The 21,468-nt window shown below is 36.9% G+C and overlaps 1 protein-coding gene across 1 annotated transcript in view; it reads right to left on the bottom strand.

The window, feature by feature from the left end:
• The window catches only part of LOC148313106 (uncharacterized), a 206,770-nt gene that overhangs the window by 52,701 nt on the left and 132,601 nt on the right, over nucleotides 1-21,468 (bottom strand). The window contains exons 3-9 of the mRNA XM_088267889.1: nucleotides 18,467-18,558; nucleotides 12,393-12,609; nucleotides 11,474-11,689; nucleotides 5,102-5,284; nucleotides 4,601-4,761; nucleotides 3,654-3,789; nucleotides 2,504-2,692 (exon numbers count right to left, since the gene is read on the bottom strand). Of these exons, the coding sequence (XP_088124015.1) occupies nucleotides 2,504-2,692; nucleotides 3,654-3,789; nucleotides 4,601-4,761; nucleotides 5,102-5,284; nucleotides 11,474-11,689; nucleotides 12,393-12,609; nucleotides 18,467-18,558 (1,194 nt within the window). The remainder of the gene's footprint in view (nucleotides 1-2,503; nucleotides 2,693-3,653; nucleotides 3,790-4,600; nucleotides 4,762-5,101; nucleotides 5,285-11,473; nucleotides 11,690-12,392; nucleotides 12,610-18,466; nucleotides 18,559-21,468) is intronic.

Genomic DNA, 21,468 nt, shown 5'->3' with positions numbered 1-21,468 from the left:
TCGCTATTCATATTGAATAAGTAAAAAGAATTTAATAACATTGTCTGAAACAAATGTATGCCCAATTTCTTGTACCACCGCAAAGTTTTTCTTCTTATTGGGTAGTACGCTAACATTTGGTCGTGGAAATCAACACCGCTCATGAATTTATTGTACTTTATTATCATTTTGGGCTTTACAACAGCCTTTCCATGACGATTTGTTGTTTTTGTTAGTTCTCCATCAAATTCGGAAGATATGGCCAACACTTCTCGGCGATCTTTCCACTTGGTTGTGCAGATACCTTTATCAGTATACTGACTCACAGACTCCCCAGTTTAAATTATTTTTTTTAAAACTTCATTTGGATTAAATTTCTGTTAGCTCGCAAAGTGCCCGTAACATATGTTTTTTGGCTCAATAAGGTTTCTACCAGAGGGACACTATTGTAATAGTTATCCATAAAAAGGGAGTGACCGACTTGGGTGCTCCCTTCCATGAGCTTATGGACAACTTTACTGGTGTGGTTCTTTCCACTCAACTCCTGGTCGGCTGAACCACCGTACACAATTATTTTTAGTGCCAAACCATTGGATTCTCCCAATACATATAATTTGATGCCATATTTTGCCTTTTTCCCCTTCATGTACTGCCGCATAACGAGCCTCCCTCGCCACAGTACCAAAGACTCGTCAATTGACAAGTTTTTATTGGGTGCATAAATTGCACTCATCCGGTCGTTGAAAAAATGTATCAGTGGATTTATTTTCCCTAAACTAGTGGTGTCCGCTTCATTATTTTTAAAATGTAATGATCTAAGAATTAAAAAAAAACTTATCCCGAGACATACTGTGAGAATGCTGTCAGATTGAAGAGATGATGTTTCTTCCAATAATCCGTGAGGCGATGCAATCGAATAGTTCCCGTGTGCAGTAAAAGCCCCAGCCATACTTTTAATGTTTCTGTGGTGAGGTCATTCCAACGAGTTATTCTGCTTTTATCTCCTTCAGAATGAGCCATAATTTCCAAAGCATAATGATTGGTCTGTTGGACAAGAAGATTATAGAAGTCATCATTGGCTATCATATTGAAGTAATCTATTGGTTCTCTCCCTGAAATTTCAATTTTTATACCTGGTCTTCCAGTAAAAAGGATCTCTTGGGCTTGCGTTGGCGTGTTTGACCAACGTCTCGAAGTTGAAGGTAGAGTGGGCGGTGGTTGTTCTTGGAACATATTGTCGTCTTCGCTGTCACTTTCATCGTCTGTTTCCATATCACTATCTATTTCGTATTCACTAATTGAATCGTATTCTATCTCACTTTCATCACTATCACTCACATTTTCCACTCTTGGCCGCTTTGATGTAGATGGTTGATCCATTTTTTAATATTTTTTGTAAAATACTTAAAAATACACAAAAATGGTTTCAATGTTAGTCAAATAATATAAAAAATTCAATATTTTAGTTCTGCGAAAATACAAAACACTATTTATAAATACAAAAACAAACAAATAAAAATGTGAATTTCACTTAACTATTGATAATACTCACTAAACTATTGTCAATCTAAAGTTATTTCACCCAAACAAACAAAAATTTAAAAATAAAAATGAAAAAAAATCCATATATTTCGACCCGTGTGAATATGGCTTTTCGTGTAAACGCTGCTTTTCGCACTAAAACAATAAAAACGCGCTACGTGACTTATCCGAGTGAGGGTTGAACTAGGAATGACTAGTAATGACAGGTCACCTCAGGCTGAGGCTAAACACATCTCAAAAGTCACCCTGCGCTTCTTAGTTTAAGATTTATTCAAACAAACGCGTCTGGTGCGTTGAGCGCGTGGCGGTCACGTCAACCGTCAACGCGTCTCACGCGGTGTCAGCAATGAACGTGTTAATATATACATTACAAACAAACATTTAAGGCGTATACATTAAAAAAACAAATTAAAAATTACGCAAGAAGACTCTTGTTAAATGTGTAGAAGAATCCTTCGGATTCTTGGAATGATTCTTCGAATCCGTTTCGGAAAACTCCTTGGGACACATGGAACAGATCAATATCCAATGTGATATTGTTCAACATAGCGGTAGCTCTTCCTACAGGCATAACCATCGGCAGGTTGGTCCTGTGTACAGGAATGTGAATCAACTATGAACAATCTATGCCGACGCTGTCTTAGCTAACTATCGGGAACATACAGACCAATGCTCTGGATAATTTCAGGATTATCGATCATACTGCGCAACAATGGATAAAAATGGGTAATCAAATACACATTCCTTCTAGTCTCTAACGGGTCTAAGGCGACGCCCACACTGAGAGTACCTGGAGGACCTGTTGGTGGACCTGTTGGTGGCTGCTCATCATATGCACATTTCAAAAGAGCCGCACAAGACAGGGAAGAATGGAAGAGAAGAACAGAAGAAATTGCTGCATACCAATCCCGGGATTGAAACCAGGGAGAGACGAAAAAGTAAAAAATAAAATAATAATAAATGAAGCGTGTTACAGACTTACATCGCTATAGATATTGGCGGTCTGCTTCCCGCTGGGCAGGGTCCAGACCCGGACCGTGTCGTCGCTGGAGCAGGTCAGGAATGATCCGGGAGGCAGTGGGTCGGCGGCGCCCTCCCAGCTGTTGTCGGGCGGGACCTCCACGCCCCAGATGCAGGCCGAGTGGTACAGGGACGAATGGGACTTGCCCACCTGGAATGCCGTCGGATCATCAAGCGCTCGTATTACCAGCAGGGCAGGGCAGGACTAGTCGCCATTATTTAATATTACCAATAGAAGCAGTAAATAAACATCGATAGAGGCCGTAGATAACACCGAAAAAAGCGGTAAGTAAATAATGATAGGGATTTTAATAACCACCAAAAGAGGTAGCAAATAAATGCTGAAAAAAAATTAAATAAATAAAAAGGTATTTATAGATTTGGCGTTTAATTTGTAGAACTCTATTTTAATTCTTAAAAAAAAAATTGTCAATAAATTCTTCCTTTCTCAGAAAATATATATAAGGGTACATACCTACATCCCCCATTAGCTACTGTTGTCTCACATAAATTATTGCTGCAAGTGTTAAAACTGTCACTTAGAATTGTATAGCTACATAAGGACCATCAGTCCATTTGATCTTCAATTCGTTTGATAATGCCCTAACTAGGCGAAACAATTGTCAAATATATATATTTTTTTATATCTGTTAATCAAATACAACTTAGTAAGTAAGTAACTTAAAATTAATACATAAAATAAAAAGACAGTAAATTGCAACAAAAGAGGCTACATTCGCCTCATAAATTTGTTTACCCATTCTTTCTTCACTCATTCGTTCCACATGTCCAAACCATCTCAACACGCCTTTCTTAATTTTATCGATAATGCTTATCTCAGCCTTACATTCTTTCCTTATTTCATCATTCGAACATCTATCAAACATCGTTTTGCCACACATTCGTCTGAGGGATCGCATTTCGACTGCATTCAGTCTGCTTTCATCCTTCTTTTGCCAACTCCATGCTTGCCATGTTGTAACCAGAACTCCATTGTGTACTGCCAGATTAGCTTTCGCTGATAGATTTTTATTTGCATACTGATTTTAGTGCACCATTCACTCAAGAGTCTTTGAAAGTAGCAGCTAGGAAGTTTTATAAAGTTACCATACCCTTTTGATGTCCCGAACGTCCCACACGTAGAGACTGTGGTCGTTGTACACGCACGTTAGCCTCTGGTGCTTCTCGTCGTACGTCAGCGCGATGGCGTCCGGATACTTGGCGTTAGGCGGGTGCGAGAACATGTGGCTGCAAATAGAGGAACGATGGTGAGTGTAGGCCATCACCTGAACCGGCCGATGAGAGGTCGTAGGGCCTGCGAATGCTCTGGACATCCAAGCTCCTATCACAATTATTTTGTAAAAATATATTGAGGTGTAAATATATTTATTTATTGTAACTGCAGACAGTTGGTAGAATTCCATATTGAATTGTTGGGTAATATATCCAAAATTAAACAAGGTTTATTGGATTTGAATTCTATATTTATTTATGTATATGTTAATACGTGACGCATTTCGCCTTATTAGCGAGTGTTTGATAATGTCCTAAGAAGACGAAACATATTAACATATACATAAATAAATGTAGAATTCAAATCCAATAAACCTTGTTTATTTTGGACATATTACCCAACAATTCAATAAATAAATTTGTCCACTTCAGTAGTGTGATGGTCAGCACACTCGGCTACCGTGTTGGAGGTTATATCTATTTTCACCCCTCTCTGGGAATCGAACCTGAGACTTCCAGCACGGTAGCTAAACACCACGGAGGCAGATAAGTTTGTATGGTCGGGAAGAAAATGTTTGTAATTTTTATATTAGGTTATGTAGGGTAGGTACGGTGAGGTTAGATTAGGTGAGGTTAGGTTGTCGACCTTGCCAACTTCTCCCAGCTGGACTAGGAGGACGCGTTCTGGAGCATGGAGGGAACCATCTTCATGGGAGAAACTTTGAAAAAAATTAGGAATAGGTAAAATTCGCGAGGTCGACAATGCGCACAAAAGAGGGGGCCGAGAGGAAAAAAGGTTAGGTTAAGTTAGGTTAGGTTAGGTTACCTGATGTTGAGGCCCTGGCTGACGTCCACGCCGAGATAGTGTGTCCGGGGCAGGGTGGTCACAAACTGCAGGGTGGCGGGGCTGAAGCAGCGCACGATGCCATCGGCGCAGCCCACGAAGATGTAGTTGGTGCCGAGGGACATGCAGTTGGCCGAGGGCGTCTAGGGAAAGATCACATAAGGTTACATATGAAACATCTTCAAATGTGATCATGATTCATAATTAGTGTATGGTTTAGTTTAATTGCTTCATACTTTTGTCCGCCTCCGTAGTGTAATGGTCAGCATGCTCGGCTACCATACTGGAGGACCCGAGTTTGATTCCCAGGGGGTGGTCAAATAAATCTAAGTTTTTAAATCTATTTTTTCACTCTAATATTTATTCAATATTACCCTGGACTTTGTACCGGCGTTCATTTACGTCAATACTCCCGGAAAGGTGAAGTAACTTGATATGAATAAAAAATAGGATCTCTTGTAAGTACGAAGCGTCCGATCTTACCCGTAGCTCGACCCACTTGTCCAGAAGCCTCCGGTTGTTGAACTCGCAGAGCAGGCCGCTGCGCGTGATGGCGTACGTGGAGTCCGCGCATGCGCCCCGACCGCACGCCACGTCGCAGAAGTCGTTGTTCCTCTGCTCGCCCAGGATGGCCGACCGGCCCATCAGCGGCACCGGCTCCTTGTACTGCAAACGCAAGGGTCTTAGTAAAAACTCGATTCAAAAGGATGAGAAGAATGAAGAAGAATCACTTTTAAGGCTATAAATAAAGGGTTTTTTTCTTTTTTAAAAACACATTAAATTCAGAAAAATGCAAGAAATCTTTATTTGAATCAATAGTACGGGTCCATATAATTTAATGTTTGAAAATTATTTCATTCAAATGTTGACCGCAGCTGCGCCTCAAATGATCCATCCGCTTAGTCTAATTTTGGCATACACTTTCCAACATTTTGGCCTTTACAAACCTGACAAGTTTGAGAACTACAGGTGTTCTCAACAACAGGTGAAATTGTAACAAATTTTATAAAAAAAACTAAAAACACATTTCACAATATTTTGAGTGTGTCCAATATATTGTTAATAAATTATCTGGTCATATTATAAGCTTAAATAATAAAAATGAAAATGGTATTTCCTGTCGTTTCTCATGTGTGTGATTATAATCCAGGATTCGGACCTCACATACTAATATACAAGTTTCTACTTAATAAAAAGCTTCTTTACATCTCACCAAAAGATGTCATTAGTGAAGTTCTAGTGATTCGAGAACAAGGTTTCTAAATTGGTTCATATATACTATATATAACTTCCAAGAATTTGAGTAGTGTGGTTGCCAATAATGGGTAGAATCGGGGAATGTTACACGTGTGTAAAGTGATCACTTAAACCAGTCTATAAACCAGCCAGTAAATGCCCAGACTTCCATATTCTTCTTCATCTTTGATGAGATGTCAAAAAATAATATAGAAAAACATTTGTTTGATAAATCATTTTCATCATCGTATTTTCCCCAATTCATTCACAGTGAAGCGCCTTTGAGGTAGTATTTTACAAAAATGGCGCTATATTACCCATACAAATTAATTATTAAGTGCCGCTGCTATGGCGCCAAGAAATTATAGTCTCAAAACTGTGGAACTTCGGAAATTCTGCTGGGGTAGGCAGAGAGAATAGAATGCCATTTCTCAAGTCTTTTTTGGCCATCCTCATTTTGTTCTCCAGCTCAAATTTGCCACACATTTTTCTAAGTTCTATTTTCATAGTCTTTCTCTCATTATCCATTCACTTCACATGTCCATACCACCCTAAAGAACTGTTCTTAATTTTTTCAACTATCCCTTGTTCAGCCTTACATTCTTTCCTCATATCTTCGTTTTTATGAGGCGAATGTTAGCGGGAAAAAAAGCAGAGGAAGACCGAGAAAAACATGGCACGATCAGGTATGCCAAATACTTGAAAGTGGTCAGGTTAGGAGTCGTAACAATCGGCGGGTATGTATGAGGAGATGCATGAACGTGGAAGAGGCGAAGAATGTTTGCAAGGACAGAGTGGTGTGGCGCTCTATTTTCTCTGCCTACCCCTGCGGAGAAGCGGCGTGATGGTTAGTTAGTTAGTTTTTATCTTCGTTTTTAATTTTCTCTTACAATGATTTTCCACACATTCGTCCGAGAGACTGCATTTCAAGTGTTGTGTAAAAAATTATACATTGCGAAATAGGCTGATTATAACCAAGAGAGTGTCATCCGACTGTGTGTACAACATTACACAATCGTAATAAATGGACGGTAGTAAAAATATATTTACGACACGAATGACGCTCTCAGCAAACCAGTTCTCTATGGAGATCAAATCTTAAGCATCATAAAATTTTAATTTTAAACACAGCTCATATCTACCTGGCTCGGAGAAAAGGTATTTAAAGCACCCAATGACGTATTTTGCATATATTTTTCCCGCTATCTTTTTTTATCACATTTGTTTATTTGGGAATTATACATCCTGTACATGAAAATATAAAAAAAAATAGTGAGATTGATAATGATAAAAGCCAATTGAATAATTCCACATACTTATGTATAAGTTGTGAAAACTTTTGTATATAATAATAATAATAAAACCCTTATCCGCACCCCAATGGTGCATAGGGCACTGCTTAATATAAACGCAGTGTTATCTTGATCGTTTACACATGAAGAAAAGGTGATCAGCCCTCCGCTTCAGGTACCAGTCCAGGGTAATATTGAATAAATATTACAGTGAAAAAAAAAATTATATTTATTTGACCCCCCCCCCTGGGAATCGAACCCGGGACCTCCAGAACGGTAGCCGAGCGTGCTGACCATTATACTACGGAGGCGGACAAAATAATTATAATAAATATAAATTATAATTTTTATATATATATAATTATAATTTGTTTTGTATATTAAGAGAGAAAAAAATTAAGAGAGGGCGAGAGTGTGTGAGTATATCACTCACTCCTTTCAACAATGTCTTATTTCAAAAAACTTGATTTTTAGGAAGATCATTTTTAAAGTTTAAAAATATAATAAAATGTATTCAAATTAAATATCAAGCCACTTATTGAACTTTTTACCGTGCAACAGATCTTCTTAGGTGAAACCTGAAGGTTTGTTCTCCATTTAAAAAATATTAAGTATTTTTAAAAATTTAATTAAACAATACCTTTTCTTCAAAATGCAAAAACAACACTTTCTGCCCTGTAGCGGGTAAATATTAAGCTAAAAATATGCCACTTTTGCTGGGATATAGGACATTTTCAGAACATTCTGAAAACATGCACAACTGAAAATTGACGATTTTTTATTTATGACATTCTTGCAAGGAGTGAGCGATGTGTATTATGTTAAAGGCATGAGCCGTTCAATAAATAAACAAATACTTCTACTGCCTACTACCTTATTAATCCTCTGTGCACGCCACTGTCAGAGGGTAATAGTTTTGAAATTTGATTAGTAATTTATAATTATTTAGAATATTACTATTGAGTTAGTAAATGGCATAAGCTGAGACAAGCTATATCGATAAAATTAAAAAAAGGTGCGTTGAGATGGTTTGGCCATGTAGAACAAATGAGTGAAGAAAGAACGGTAAAACTAATTTATGAGGCGAATGTAATTGCAAAAAGAGGCAGAGGAAGGCCGGGAAAAACTTCAGACACGATCAAGTATGCCAAATACTTGAAAGTGGTCAGGTTAGGAGTCGAAACAATAGGCGGGTATGTATGAGGAGATGCATGAACGCGGAAGAGGCGAAGAATGTTTGCAAGGACCGAGTGGTGTGGCGCTCTATTCTCTCTGCCTACCCCTGCGGTGAAGCGGCGTGATGGTTAGTTAGTTAGTTAGTTAGATTGTGTTCAATAACTGTAATAATAAATAGTACACAATTTCCAATATCTGTAATAATAAATGGTACACAATTTCCAATATCTGTAATAATAAATGGTACACAATTTCCAATATCTGTAATAATAAATGGTACACAATTTCCAATATCTGTAATAATAAATGGTACACAATTTCCAATATCTGTAATAATAAATGGTACACAATTTCCAATATCTGTAATAATAAATGGTACACAATTTCCAATATCTGTAATAATAAATGGTACACAATTTCCAATATCTGTAATAATAAATGGTACACAATTTTCAATAACCATAATAATAAATGGTACACAATTTCCAATATCTGTAATAATAAATGGTACACAATTTCCAATATCTGTAATAATAAATGGTACACAATTTTCAATAACCATAATAATAAATGGTACACAATGTTCAATAACTATGATAATAAACGGTGATGGTTAGTTAGTCAGTTTTTTTTTTTTAGTAGCTATTAAATGGACAGCCTACGTGATGATCTGGCAGTGAGTTTACAAGTTGTCCTTTGACCGCAGTAACACCGGTTCTGATTTGCATACTGGATTCTTCATTACGAGTGTGTTACCTGCCAATCTGCTGATGGAGCAACCGTGCCTGATGTACCACATCCTATGCTAGCCATAAAGGCACGTATATCACTCACTCCTTTCAAGAACGTCATGTATCAAAAATCATCGATTTTCACTTGCGCATGTTTTCGGAATGCCCTGAAAATGTATTTTATCCCAGCAAAAGCGGCATATTTGTGACTTAATATTTAACAGCTACAGGGCAGAAAATTTTTATTTTAATTATTTTTTTAAATATACTAAATATTTTTCAAACGGAAAAAAAACATTCAGGTTTTACCTAAAAAGATCTGTTGCACAGAAAAAAGTTCAATAAGTGGCTTGATATATATTTTTTATACATTTTATTATATTTTCAGATTTTAAAAACGATCTCCTGAAAAATCAAGTATTTTGATATGTGACGTTGTCGAAAGGAATGAGCGATATGCAACAGACCGAAAAAAATGGAAGGAAATGGAAGAGCCCTATATCCAGCAGTGAACGCCAGAGGACTCATGAAGAAGAAGCATTAGATTTCTTGTTGGGTAATATATCCAAAATAAAACAAGGTTAGTTGGATTGAATTCTACATTTATTTATGTATATGTTGATACGTGACGCGTTTTATCTTCTTAGGACATTATCAAACACTCTATGTGTTTGATAATGTCCTAAGTCCTAATGTCCTGACAACAAACCTTGTTTTATTTTGGATATCATAGTCGTACAGGAGAAAGTGACCAACTGACAAAACGTAAAATGTTCGGGAGGGCCATTTAAGTCACTTTTGCTTGGCAACAAAATAAACACCAATGCAGTTAGTCATTTTTAACAAGTCAATATATTATACTTACAAGTTTAAAATCCTTTGGGGTTTTTTCAGGGCAATATTAAGCTAGTAAGATATCAAATAGTCAATGATCGCGTTTTTGTAAAACAATGCACTTGGTCACTTTCTCCTGTATGACTACGATATACATAAATAAATGTAGAATTCAATCCAACAAACCTTGTTTTATTTTGGATATATTACCCAACAATTCAATATAGAATTCTACCAACTGTCTGCAGTTACAATAAATAGATTAGATTTATTTCAGTCAAATTGGGGATGTACTGACCTTGGCTCTGCGGGAGTACTCGAGGTACACATAGAGTGTTTGATAATGTCCTAAGAAACGTGTTACGTATTAACATACATAAATAAAAGTAGAATTCAATCCAACAAACCTTGTTTTATTTTGGATATATTACCCAACAATTCAATATAGAATTCTACCAACTGTCTGCAGTTACAATAAATAGATTTGATTTATTTCAGTCAAATTGGGGATGTACTGACCTTGGCTCTGCGGGAGTACTCGAGGTACACATAGAGTGTTTGATAATGTCCTAAGAAACGTGTTACGTATTAACATACATAAATAAAAGTAGAATTCAATCCAACAAACCTTGTTTTATTTTGGATATATTACCCAACAATTCAATATAGAATTCTACCAACTGTCTGCAGTTACAATAAATAGATTTGATTTATTTCAGTCAAATTGGGGATGTACTGACCTTGGCTCTGCGGGAGTACTCGAGGTACACATAGAGTGTTTGATAATGTCCTAAGAAACGTGTTACGTATTAACATACATAAATAAAAGTAGAATTCAATCCAACAAACCTTGTTTTATTTTGGATATATTACCCAACAATTCAATATAGAATTCTACCAACTGTCTGCAGTTACAATAAATAGATTAGATTTATTTCAGTCAAATTGGGGATGTACTGACCTTGGCTCCGCGGGAGTACTCGAGGTACACATAGAGTGTTTGATAATGTCCTAAGAAACGTGTTACGTATTAACATACATAAATAAAAGTAGAATTCAATCCAACAAACCTTGTTTTATTTTGGATATATTACCTAACAATTTAACATTTACCCGCTACAGGATAGAAAAATTTTGCATTTCGAAGAAAATGTATTGTTTAATTATTTTTTTTACATATACTAAATATTTTTTAAATGGAGAAAAAACCTCCAGGCACAGTAAAAAGTTCAATAAGTGGCTTGATATTTATTTTTAATACATTTCATTATATTTTTAAACATTAAAAACGATCTCCTTAAAAATCAAGTTTTTTGATATTTGACGTTGTTGAAAGGAGTGAGCGATATGTGTTTTGAGATGGTTTGGGCAAGTGCAGCAAATGCAGCCACCTTGCTTAGTGTCAGTGCAGATCTTTTTACATTGTACTCATATTTTAAAATAATAATTTCTGGGCATTCCGAAAACATGCATAACTACAAATTGACGATTTTTGAAATATTAAATTGTTGAGAGGAGTAAGCGATATGCAACAGACCGAAAAAAAAGCAAGAGATTTGTTTCAATTGAATTGGGGATGTACCAACCTTAGCTCCGCGGGAGTACTCGAGGTACCAGAACTTGACGTGGCGGTTGCCGACGGTGACGAAGTAGCCCCCGCTCTCCGCGAAGCTGACCGCCTTGACCTTGGAGGACACCTTGTTGGAGGCGAGCTTCAGGCCGGCGCGCCACTCCCACACGTTCACGATCATGTCGTGCTGCGAACCCACCGACACCAGGTACTTGGAGCTCACCGAGAAGGACTGCCAACAAAAACTACAGGTCAAACAATGCCAAAATCCTTCAGGACACTAATAAAAGACTTAGCAGCAAATATGGGAGAAGAACAGTTCAATACATAGTTCCTAGCATTTTTATTTGTTGACAACGGAGGTAAGAAAATTGTTATTTTTAATTATTTCATATTTATGCGTGTGTATTGGAGAAGTACTGCAAACAGAATCTATAGGTCAAACAATGCTAAAATATGACACTAATACAAGACTTAGCAGCAAATATGGGAGAAGAACACTTCAATGTTCCTAGCATTTTTTATTTGTTGCCGTTGGAGGTACAAAAATTGTAAAAAAGTTGTTATTAAGAATTATTTCATTTTAATGTGTATATTGGATAAGTACTGCAATAATGCTCAATAAAAGCAATATTTGGAGCAATAGGCTGGAGGGGTAGGGTGGGTATCACGCAGACTGTAGAGAGGCACTAGGAACTAGCGGCTGGAGGGGTAGGGTGTGTATCACACAGACTGTAGAGAGGCACTAGGAACTAACGGCTGGAGGGGTAGGGTGTGTATCACACAGGCTGTAGAGAGGCACTAGGAACTAGCGGCTGGAGGGGTAGGGTGTGTATCACACAGACTGTAGAGAGGCACTAGGTACTAGCTGGACGGCTGGAGGGGTAGGGTGTGCACCATCACGCAGACTGCAGAGAGGCACTGGGAGCACTCACCACGCAGTTGACGCCGTACTTGTGCGAGGGGAACTCGGCCAGCTGCGCGCCGGCCTCGTGCAGGTCCCAGATGCGCACGCAGGGCGCGTGCCCGCACTCGCCCGTGGCCAGGTAGCGCCCGCAGCCCGAGAAGGCCACGCACGTGATGGTCTTGCGCGACGCATTGAGGATGTGGCTCTGCCGGTTCTTGCGCGTGTTGTACAGCACCACCGTGCATCTGCAAACAAACAATACACAATTATAAGATTTTGAGGGCGTCCAAATACTTGTTCACAAAATCTGGATTATCAATTACAGGAGTTATTTTCATACTATTTTTTGACATCTCATCAAAGATGAAAAAGAATATGGAAGTCTATAGAATATCAAAATGTTGTAAATAAATTAACTGGTTCTCATGTGTGAAATTATAATCCAGTATTTGGACCTTACATACTAATAAAAGTTTCTGCTCAATAAAAAGCTTCTTTTTCATCTCACCAATAGATGTCTCTTGTGAAGTTCTAGTGATTCAAGAATAATGTTTCAAAATTGGTTCATATATATATAGAACTTCCAAGAATTTGAGAAGTGTGGTTGCCAATAATGGGTAGAATTGGAGAATGTTACACGTGTGTAAAGTGATAATTTAAACCAGCCTATGACGGTCGTCAGCCCCGTAAATGCCCAGACTTCCACATTCTTCTTCATCTTTGATGAGATGTCAAAAAATAACCTTACTTCTAGCCTAAGTAAAATATACATACGTCAACGTTCGGAGCCAAGTGAGGCTTCACCACAAGCTCATTCTTAAGCAATGTTATCAATCTAAACAGGTATTGCAAATTTTCCTCAGCAGATAATTGAAATGCCTTTTAATTAATCACGATGTAACAATGCACTTCCTGCTCGCGCGTCTACGCACATACGGCCATCGGCTCTACGGTCTAGGTCGGAGAGATGGCCCACGCCAAGACGATAGCAGCATAAGGACGCCTTGTCTTTCAAAATAGGCCAAGGCCGCGATGAAAAGGAATAATTATAATGTGCACGGTCGATTAAGTGATTTCAACAAAACCTACATCTTAATTTTGCATAAACAATATTGTATGAGTAGTAAAAACAATTCGTCCGCCTCCGTAGTGTAATGGTCAGCACACTCGACTACCGTTCTGGAGGTCCCGGATTCGATTCCCAGGGGGGGGTTAAATAAATATAAGTGATTTTTTCACTCTAATATTTATTCAATATTACCCTAGACTGGTACCTGAAGCGGAGGGCTGATCACCTTTCCTTCATGTGTTAACGATCAAGATAACACCGCGTTTATATGATGCAGTGCCCTATGCATCATTGGGTGCGGATAAGGGTTTGAAATGAAAGTAAAAAGAATTGTAGGTATACGACACGTTTCATAAATAGATCAAAGATCTATTGATTCATTAGGATCCGGCGCCAAAGCGCCCTTGCGCCGAAACGACCCAGCGTCAAAACGCGCTCGCGCCGAAACGACCCAGGGCCAAAACGCACTCGCGCTGAAACGACCCAGCGCCAAAACGCGATCGCGCCGAAACGACCCAGCGCCAAAACGAGCCCGCGCTAAAACGACCCCGAATCCGAAACAGTAGCGCCAAAACGTTATAGGTCGAGTTTATTAGCGTCTTGAAACCCATTTTTGTAATGATATGACAATATGACCTTCAAAGCTGTAGAAATTTTAAGCGTATTAACATAATAATATGTTTGCATGTCGAGCACGTCTTTTTGATACCGCGATATTCCTATCTGAACTGGTCACCTCACTTACGTTCTAGAATCAGAATTGATCACCTTATTTGTATTTTAAAATTACTCAACTTAATAAATCATAAAAAAACACCTCCCAGCTAAATGATACACACATCACCAATATCGCACAAGAAGAAAACATTCATAGAACCACAAGATCAAAAGCGCAGAAACACACCAAGCATATACCACACTCGGTCATAGAAACAATATTACGCAAAAGAGTAATTGAATAATGGAAACATTTAGGAAAAAAAACATTTCATATTATTTTTTGACATTTCATCAAAGATGAAGAAGAATATAGAAGTCTGCATTTACGGGGCTGACGACCGTCATAGGCTTGTTTAAGTGATCACTTTACACACGTGTAACATTCACCAATTCCATCCATTATTGACAACCACACAAATCAAATTCTTGGAAGTTCTATGTATATAAACCAATTTAGAAACATTGTTATTGAATCACTAGAACTTCACTACAGACATCTATTGGTGTGATGAAAGAAGCTTTTTATTGAGCAGAAAGTCTTATATTAGTATGTGAGGTCCGAATCCTGGATTATAATCACACACACGAGAAACGCCAGAAAAGTTATTATTTTAGCTTATAATTTGACCAGTTCGTTTATTTACAACATTTTGAGTGTGTCCAAATACTTGTTCACAAATCTGGATTATCTCCGCGATAACTGCGAAGAATAGAACTCCACAACAATCCGATTTTGCAAACATTCTACGCCTCTTACACATTCATGCATCTCCTCATACACACCCGTCGACATGTAAGATTTTTTACAGCTAATCACTTAATTGTATTAAAAATGCATCGGGAAGATTGAGAACAGATTGAATAATTTATACTGAGCGAATTTAAGCAGCGTGAAATTTTTCATATGTAGATATGTGGCGCCTACTTTCAAAATCCACCAGATCCAATTTTATAAGATTTAAAAATAAATACTCTATCGGAATGCCAATTGTGGATTTAATTATTTAAAATATTTATATACTTGAAAACCCTTGGGTGATTTTCGCTCTCATATTTATTCAAAATCACCCTGGACTCGTACAAGAAGCGCACGACTGATCACTGATCTGAATTATAGATTAAGATAACACTGCGTCGCTAGGATGCAGTGCCCTATGCACCACTGTGGTGCGGATAAGGGGTGGAATTGAATATGACATTTTGTATGTGTCGCCTGCTTTCAAAACCCGCCAGATCTAATTTTAAAAGATTTAAAAATACTATATCGGAATCCCAATTGCGGGTTTTATAAAACTAATTATGTGTTGTTTGTTTAAAAAAATATTTATATAGTTGAAAATCCTTATAAAAAATACTTAAAAACAGCGTTGTATTTCAAATTCCGCTATATTCATGGAACTTGCCTTCTGACCTATGTCGGCCAATCAAAGAGCGGGGATAGGTCGAAAATTAAGATGACGTCATTATCGGTTCGTGTCTCGTGTTTTTTTTTAAATACTGAAAAAAAATGGGAAAATTCTTTACTTCATAATATTTTATCTAAATATAGACAAATCTTTGAAACATAAATGTTAGCCGGAGAATTTTGCATTTTTTGTAAAATCGACTTACATGGATCTGGCGGATTTTGAAAGTAGGCGACACATATAACATATCTTTGTCATAATTGCAGTACGTTCCAGTCTTACACACGTTCATTCATATGTATGAAACGATACATAAATTATAAATCTACCTTAGTATTTTATTATGTGGTGAATTAATATCAAAATGTCTCTATCATACTTAATATGGAAATTGTTATTTTTAAAGATGGCACTCCCGTCGACAGTTGAATTATTTCATTAATTTATTTTTGAAAATGTATTTTATTATACACATAATAACAAATAACAATTCCTTTGCCTTCCTTATTATCATCAATTTAAAATTTATGTTTTTTTTTTAATGTTCAAGTACTATCTACCCTCTGATTGCAAACACCTATATCGCTCACTCCTTTCAAGAACGTCATATAAAATCGAAAAAGGTGTTGTTTAATTATTTTTTTTAAATACACTAAATATTTTTCAAATGAGTAAAAAACCTTCAGGTTTTACCTAAAAAGATCTGTTGCACAGTAAAAAGTTCAAAAAGTGGCTTGATATTTATTTTTAATACATCGTGTTCTATTTTTTAACTTCCAAAACGTTCTCCTGAATAATCAAGTATTTTGATTTACGTTCTTGAAAGGAGGTAGCTATATATATGGTATCAAACGTTTTGATCAATATCACTAGTCTGTTTTTGGTTTGTTGGAAGATATTGCTTTTTAGCTATAAGCCCGCCAATGTACTTATTTCTCTTCTGTACATGAAGTTTAAATAAATCAACAATATTTCCCAACCCTCCTGCCCCGATCGCTGCACCTATGCAGGTGAAATATCGGCGGCTAAACGGGTGTGCCCGGAACCGCTCAGAAAATGTGTCCGATCCACCAACAAAAGGTTAATGAACCGATGACTTGCCGTTAAATGAAAAACTGTTATTTTATACAAAAATGATAATAATAGTACATAACCACTCACAGATATTTTTATGACGTATCCGTCTCTTCGTCGGGACAATCACTACCACAGCATAAAAACAATACCACCCTTCACCACCATAGAACCATTTACACACTCAAAACTACACAAAATGTCTAACACATGCGATTTTTGGTCGACCCGAAGACCAACATGCACTGAAGGGTTCAGCACAGACATGCGTCACGAGCCGAGGTTAAACATGCACTTTTTGTGTAGTTTTGAGTAATAAACCCTGATGATGACAAGGTTCTTGTCGAAACCGTGTAAAGTTGAAGTGTACTAATAATATCAAAGTGGTTAAAACAAAGTTGTTTAATTTTTATATATATATATATATATATATATATATATATATATATATATATATATATATATATATATATATATATATATATATATATATATATATGTATATATATATGCATATATCTATATATATAACTGAGTAACTAACCATCACTCTGTTTCCCCTTATACGTAACTTGTAAAACACACCTCTCTTAGGTACGTAAGTAAGAGAGTAATATAGAATATCAGCGGCGGACAGCGAAGGCACTCAGGGTTTCATACCCGCACATTGGGCAAACAAACCGATAAAAATAAATAGGTAAGTGTGTGGATTCAAGAGATCTACGCCTATTTCGTTTTTTTTTCTTCCAACCCATCGCGTGTTTCCCATTGTGGCGAGTACAATGTCGGACACTCCCTAAAGCTGCACCCTTGGATCGACCCCTGTATGCACAAGTCATGGTTTCCTGAGACTATGATGATTTACGATCCGACAGGGTGGTTGGTAGAATGACGTCATCGCCGGTTACCTCTCGCGACATCCAGTGACGGCATTGCGAGATCTGACTTACCGACAGTCAGAAAATTAAATTGATTATATTTTATTTACATTTATAATAAAGATATTTTAAGATATACGTCAATATACGATATTGCAACGATAATTTCTACTTCTTCTTTTTGTAGATCCTAGGGATCTGTTGGCGCCTTCGCATGTCGCTCTTGGGATGTCGACTCCCAGCTGTCTCTATCCATCTTTTCGGAGGTCTGCCTGGGGGTCTGCGTCCTTCAGGGTTGCCTTGGAGGGCGATACGTGGAAGTGTGTCTTCTGACATTCTGTTTATATGTTACTTTCAGTATCGCCTTCGTTGTCGTCCCCACCTCACGATATCCTCCGTCTTACGCATCTGCTCTTGCCTCAATCCCATAAGTGGCTATTGGTCGAACACATCGCTCACTCCTTTCAAGAACGTCATAAATCAAAATACTTGATTTTTCAGGAGAACGATTTTAAAGTTTAAAAATATAACACAATGTATTCAAAATTAATATCAAGCCACTTATTGAACTTTTTACTGTGCAACAGATCTTTTTAGGTAAAACCTGAAGGTTTTTTCTCCATTTGAAAAATATTTAATTTATTTATAAAAATAATTAAACAATACATTTTCTTCAAAATGCAAAAACAATTTTTTCTGCCCTGTAGCGGGTAAATATTAAGTTCAAAATATGCCGCTTTTGCTGGGGTATAGTAAATTTCTGGGCTTTCCGAAAACATGCACAACTGAAAATTGTCGATTTTTGATTTATGACGTTCTTGAAAGGAGTGAGCGACATGTTTTGTATATTTTCATTTTACTTTCTATTCTGATGTGTTTGTTCCTCCGCGCCGAGTTTCCGAGACATCCGGATATGACTGCAACGATAATTTAAAGAGATAAAATTCCAACTCACCCTGCAGGATACGCGACAATGTCCGAATTGGGGTCCGACGCGAGGGCTGCATTGCTGGTCACAGTTAGCCCCAGTACTGCCTCGAGTTTAATCTGGAACAACCCATAGTAAAAAATATTAAATACTGAACATCAAAATATGCATTTGTATACGCATACAATTTACCTAACACATTTTTCTTTTATTTTTTTTATTTTTTATTTTAATACATTTATTTAAATCACAGTTTATACATATTTAGAACATTTTTCGTTTTTTTTGCAGAGACCCACCAAGCCACCTTTTGTGTCTTGTCGGTGGAGTTCTTTTTCAATACATTTTTTTTATTTTTAACGATTTTAACCTAATATACACACAAAAAAGAGAAAAAAATTAAGAATACAAACATTTCACAATTTTCATAAAATTAACTCTTGATCATTCACCCATTCCTTTATTTTGCCTTTGTTCCATATTTTATTTTGACCTCTAACCTCCGTCGGCAAAAAATTAAAAATGTTCGGAACGATATATTGCAGTGTTGGGCTCCCATATTTACTGTTAATTCTTGGGACTATCAAACCTTCGTTGTGTGTAAATCGTGTATCATGGTTGTGTACTAGAAGATTTTAATATTTTTGTCTAGTTTGTTGTTCAGCGATGATACTCATCCACAATATTCCACGTACCGGCAGTAATTTAACACACAACATACATACATACATAAACATTCTTCTTCTTCAAACCCTTATCCGCACCCCAATGGTGCATAGGGCACTGCGTCATATAAACGCAGTGTTATCTTGATCGTTTACACATGAAGGAAAGGTGATCAGCCCTCCGCTTCAGGTACCAGTCCAGGGTAATATTGAATAAATTTATTCTAACACCATAATATTAAATAATATGTACATGTAAAAGCAGAATAAATACGAAGTTGACTATTAAAAATTTACAAACCAAGGGTTACCCGCTTCACATTGAAATTGTATACGACACATTGAGAATAAAATAACCGAGAAAAACATGGCACGGGTATGCCAAATACTTGAAGTGGTCAGGTTAGGAGTCGTAACAATCGGCGGGTATGTATGAGGAGATGCATGAACGTGGAAGAGGCGAAGAATGTTTGCAAGGACAGAGTGGTGTGGCACTCTATTCTCTCTGCCTACCCCTGCGGGGAAGCGGCGTGATGGTTAGTTAGTTAGTTAGTTAGAGAAAAAAAAATGTATTTTTTTTCGCAACTAACTTCCATTATAAATTCTCTATCTAAATTCAGGAAAATATCCTTTTAATATTTCACGATTTTGAAATTGTTTGTTTTTCTTGATCCCTTTATAGTTTTTATTTTAAAACTTATATTTTTATGGGTAGATAGATACATAAACAATCAAAGGGATAAACCTCATATGTGGAGGTCCTCACCATAAAGTTACATTTCCAATATTGCACACAAAAATCCTTCAAATGCAAATCTGTTCCGTTTACTGTATCCTATCGAAATCCTAATTAAAGTTGCGACAAAACGTGACCAATCCTGTATTAAACCAGTATGAAACCATAGAATTGTACAAATTTTACAAGCTAGAATTCCAAAACTAACTAACTAACCATCACGCCGCTTCCCCGCAGGGGTAGGCAGAGAGAATCGAACGCCACACCACTCTGTCTTTGCAAACATTCTTTGCCTCTCCTCATACATACCCGACGATTATTACGACTCCTGACCCGGCCGCTTTCAAGTATTTGACATACCTGATTGTGCCAAGTTTTCCTCGGTCGTCCTCTGCTTCTTTTTCCAACTACATTCGCTCCATAAATTTGTTTAACCGTTCTTTCTTCACTCATACGCTCCACATGTCCAAACCATCTCAACACACCTTTCTTAATTTTATCGATAATGCTTATCTCAGCCTTACATTTTTTCCTTATTTCATCATTCGAACATCTATCAAACATCGTTTTGCCACACATTCGTCTGAGGGCTCACATTTCGACTGCATTCAGTCTGCTTTCATCCTTTTTTTGCCAACTCCATGCTTCGCTTCCATACATAAGGTTTGGAACCAGAACTCCATTGTGTACTGCCAGTTTAGCTTCCGCTGATAGATTTTTATTTGCTAAAACTGATTTTAGTGCACCATTCACTCTGTTCCCAGCATTCACTCTCCTTTCTATGTCTTTATCAATCTTTCCATCCCTAGAAAACAGCTAGAATTCCTGATTACTTAAAATCATTTATAACGGAAATGTAACGTTTTGGCGAGGACCTCTAAGCTAGGTACCACATACTGTGGTAGGCAGTAGAGGTAGGTAGTAAGGTAAGCTGGTACTACTTACTAGGGTTTTTTTGTAGATAGCATTGCATTTATTATTTACCTTGCTTACTAACTAATTAAATGTGATTTTAATTGAATCTGTGTTGGGAACAGGTGGGACAATCTTGCTGCAGTTCGCGGACTAAACTAATTATCTGGTTAAATTACAAGCTAAAAAATTCAAACGAAAAGGATATTTTCTGGCGTTTCTCATGTGTGTGATTATGAAAAATTATTTTCACATTCTCATAATGTTATTTTGACATTCTGAAAACGTTATTTTGGCATTATTTAAATGTAGTTTTGCTTTTTTAAAACATTATTTTGATGACAAAACACATACGTCACTGTATGAACACAAACGTTATTTTGGCACTGTTTATAAGTATGTAATTTTGATTTTCTCAAACGTTATTTTGTCATACACAAAACGTTATTTTGGCATTGTTTATATGTAATTTTGATTTTTTTAAACGTTTTTTTGTCATACACAAAACGTTATTTGGGCATTGTTTAAATGTAATTGTGCTTTTTTTAAACGTTATTTTGTCATACACAAAACGTTATTTTGGCATTGTTTATACGTAATTGCGCTTTTTTTAAACGTTATTTTGTCATACACAAAACGTTATTTTGGAATTGTTTAAATGTAATTGTGCTTTTTTTAAACGTTATTTTGTCATACACAAAACGTTATTTTGGAAT

This window comes from Brachycentrus maculatus, unplaced genomic scaffold, assembly GCF_059751285.1.
Source record: "Brachycentrus maculatus isolate JH-2025_06_01 unplaced genomic scaffold, ASM5975128v1 h1tg000020l, whole genome shotgun sequence".
Classification (NCBI taxonomy): Eukaryota; Metazoa; Arthropoda; class Insecta; order Trichoptera; family Brachycentridae; genus Brachycentrus; species Brachycentrus maculatus.
Note: the sequence above shows the minus strand (reverse complement) of the source record. Positions and strands in the feature narration are given on the sequence as shown.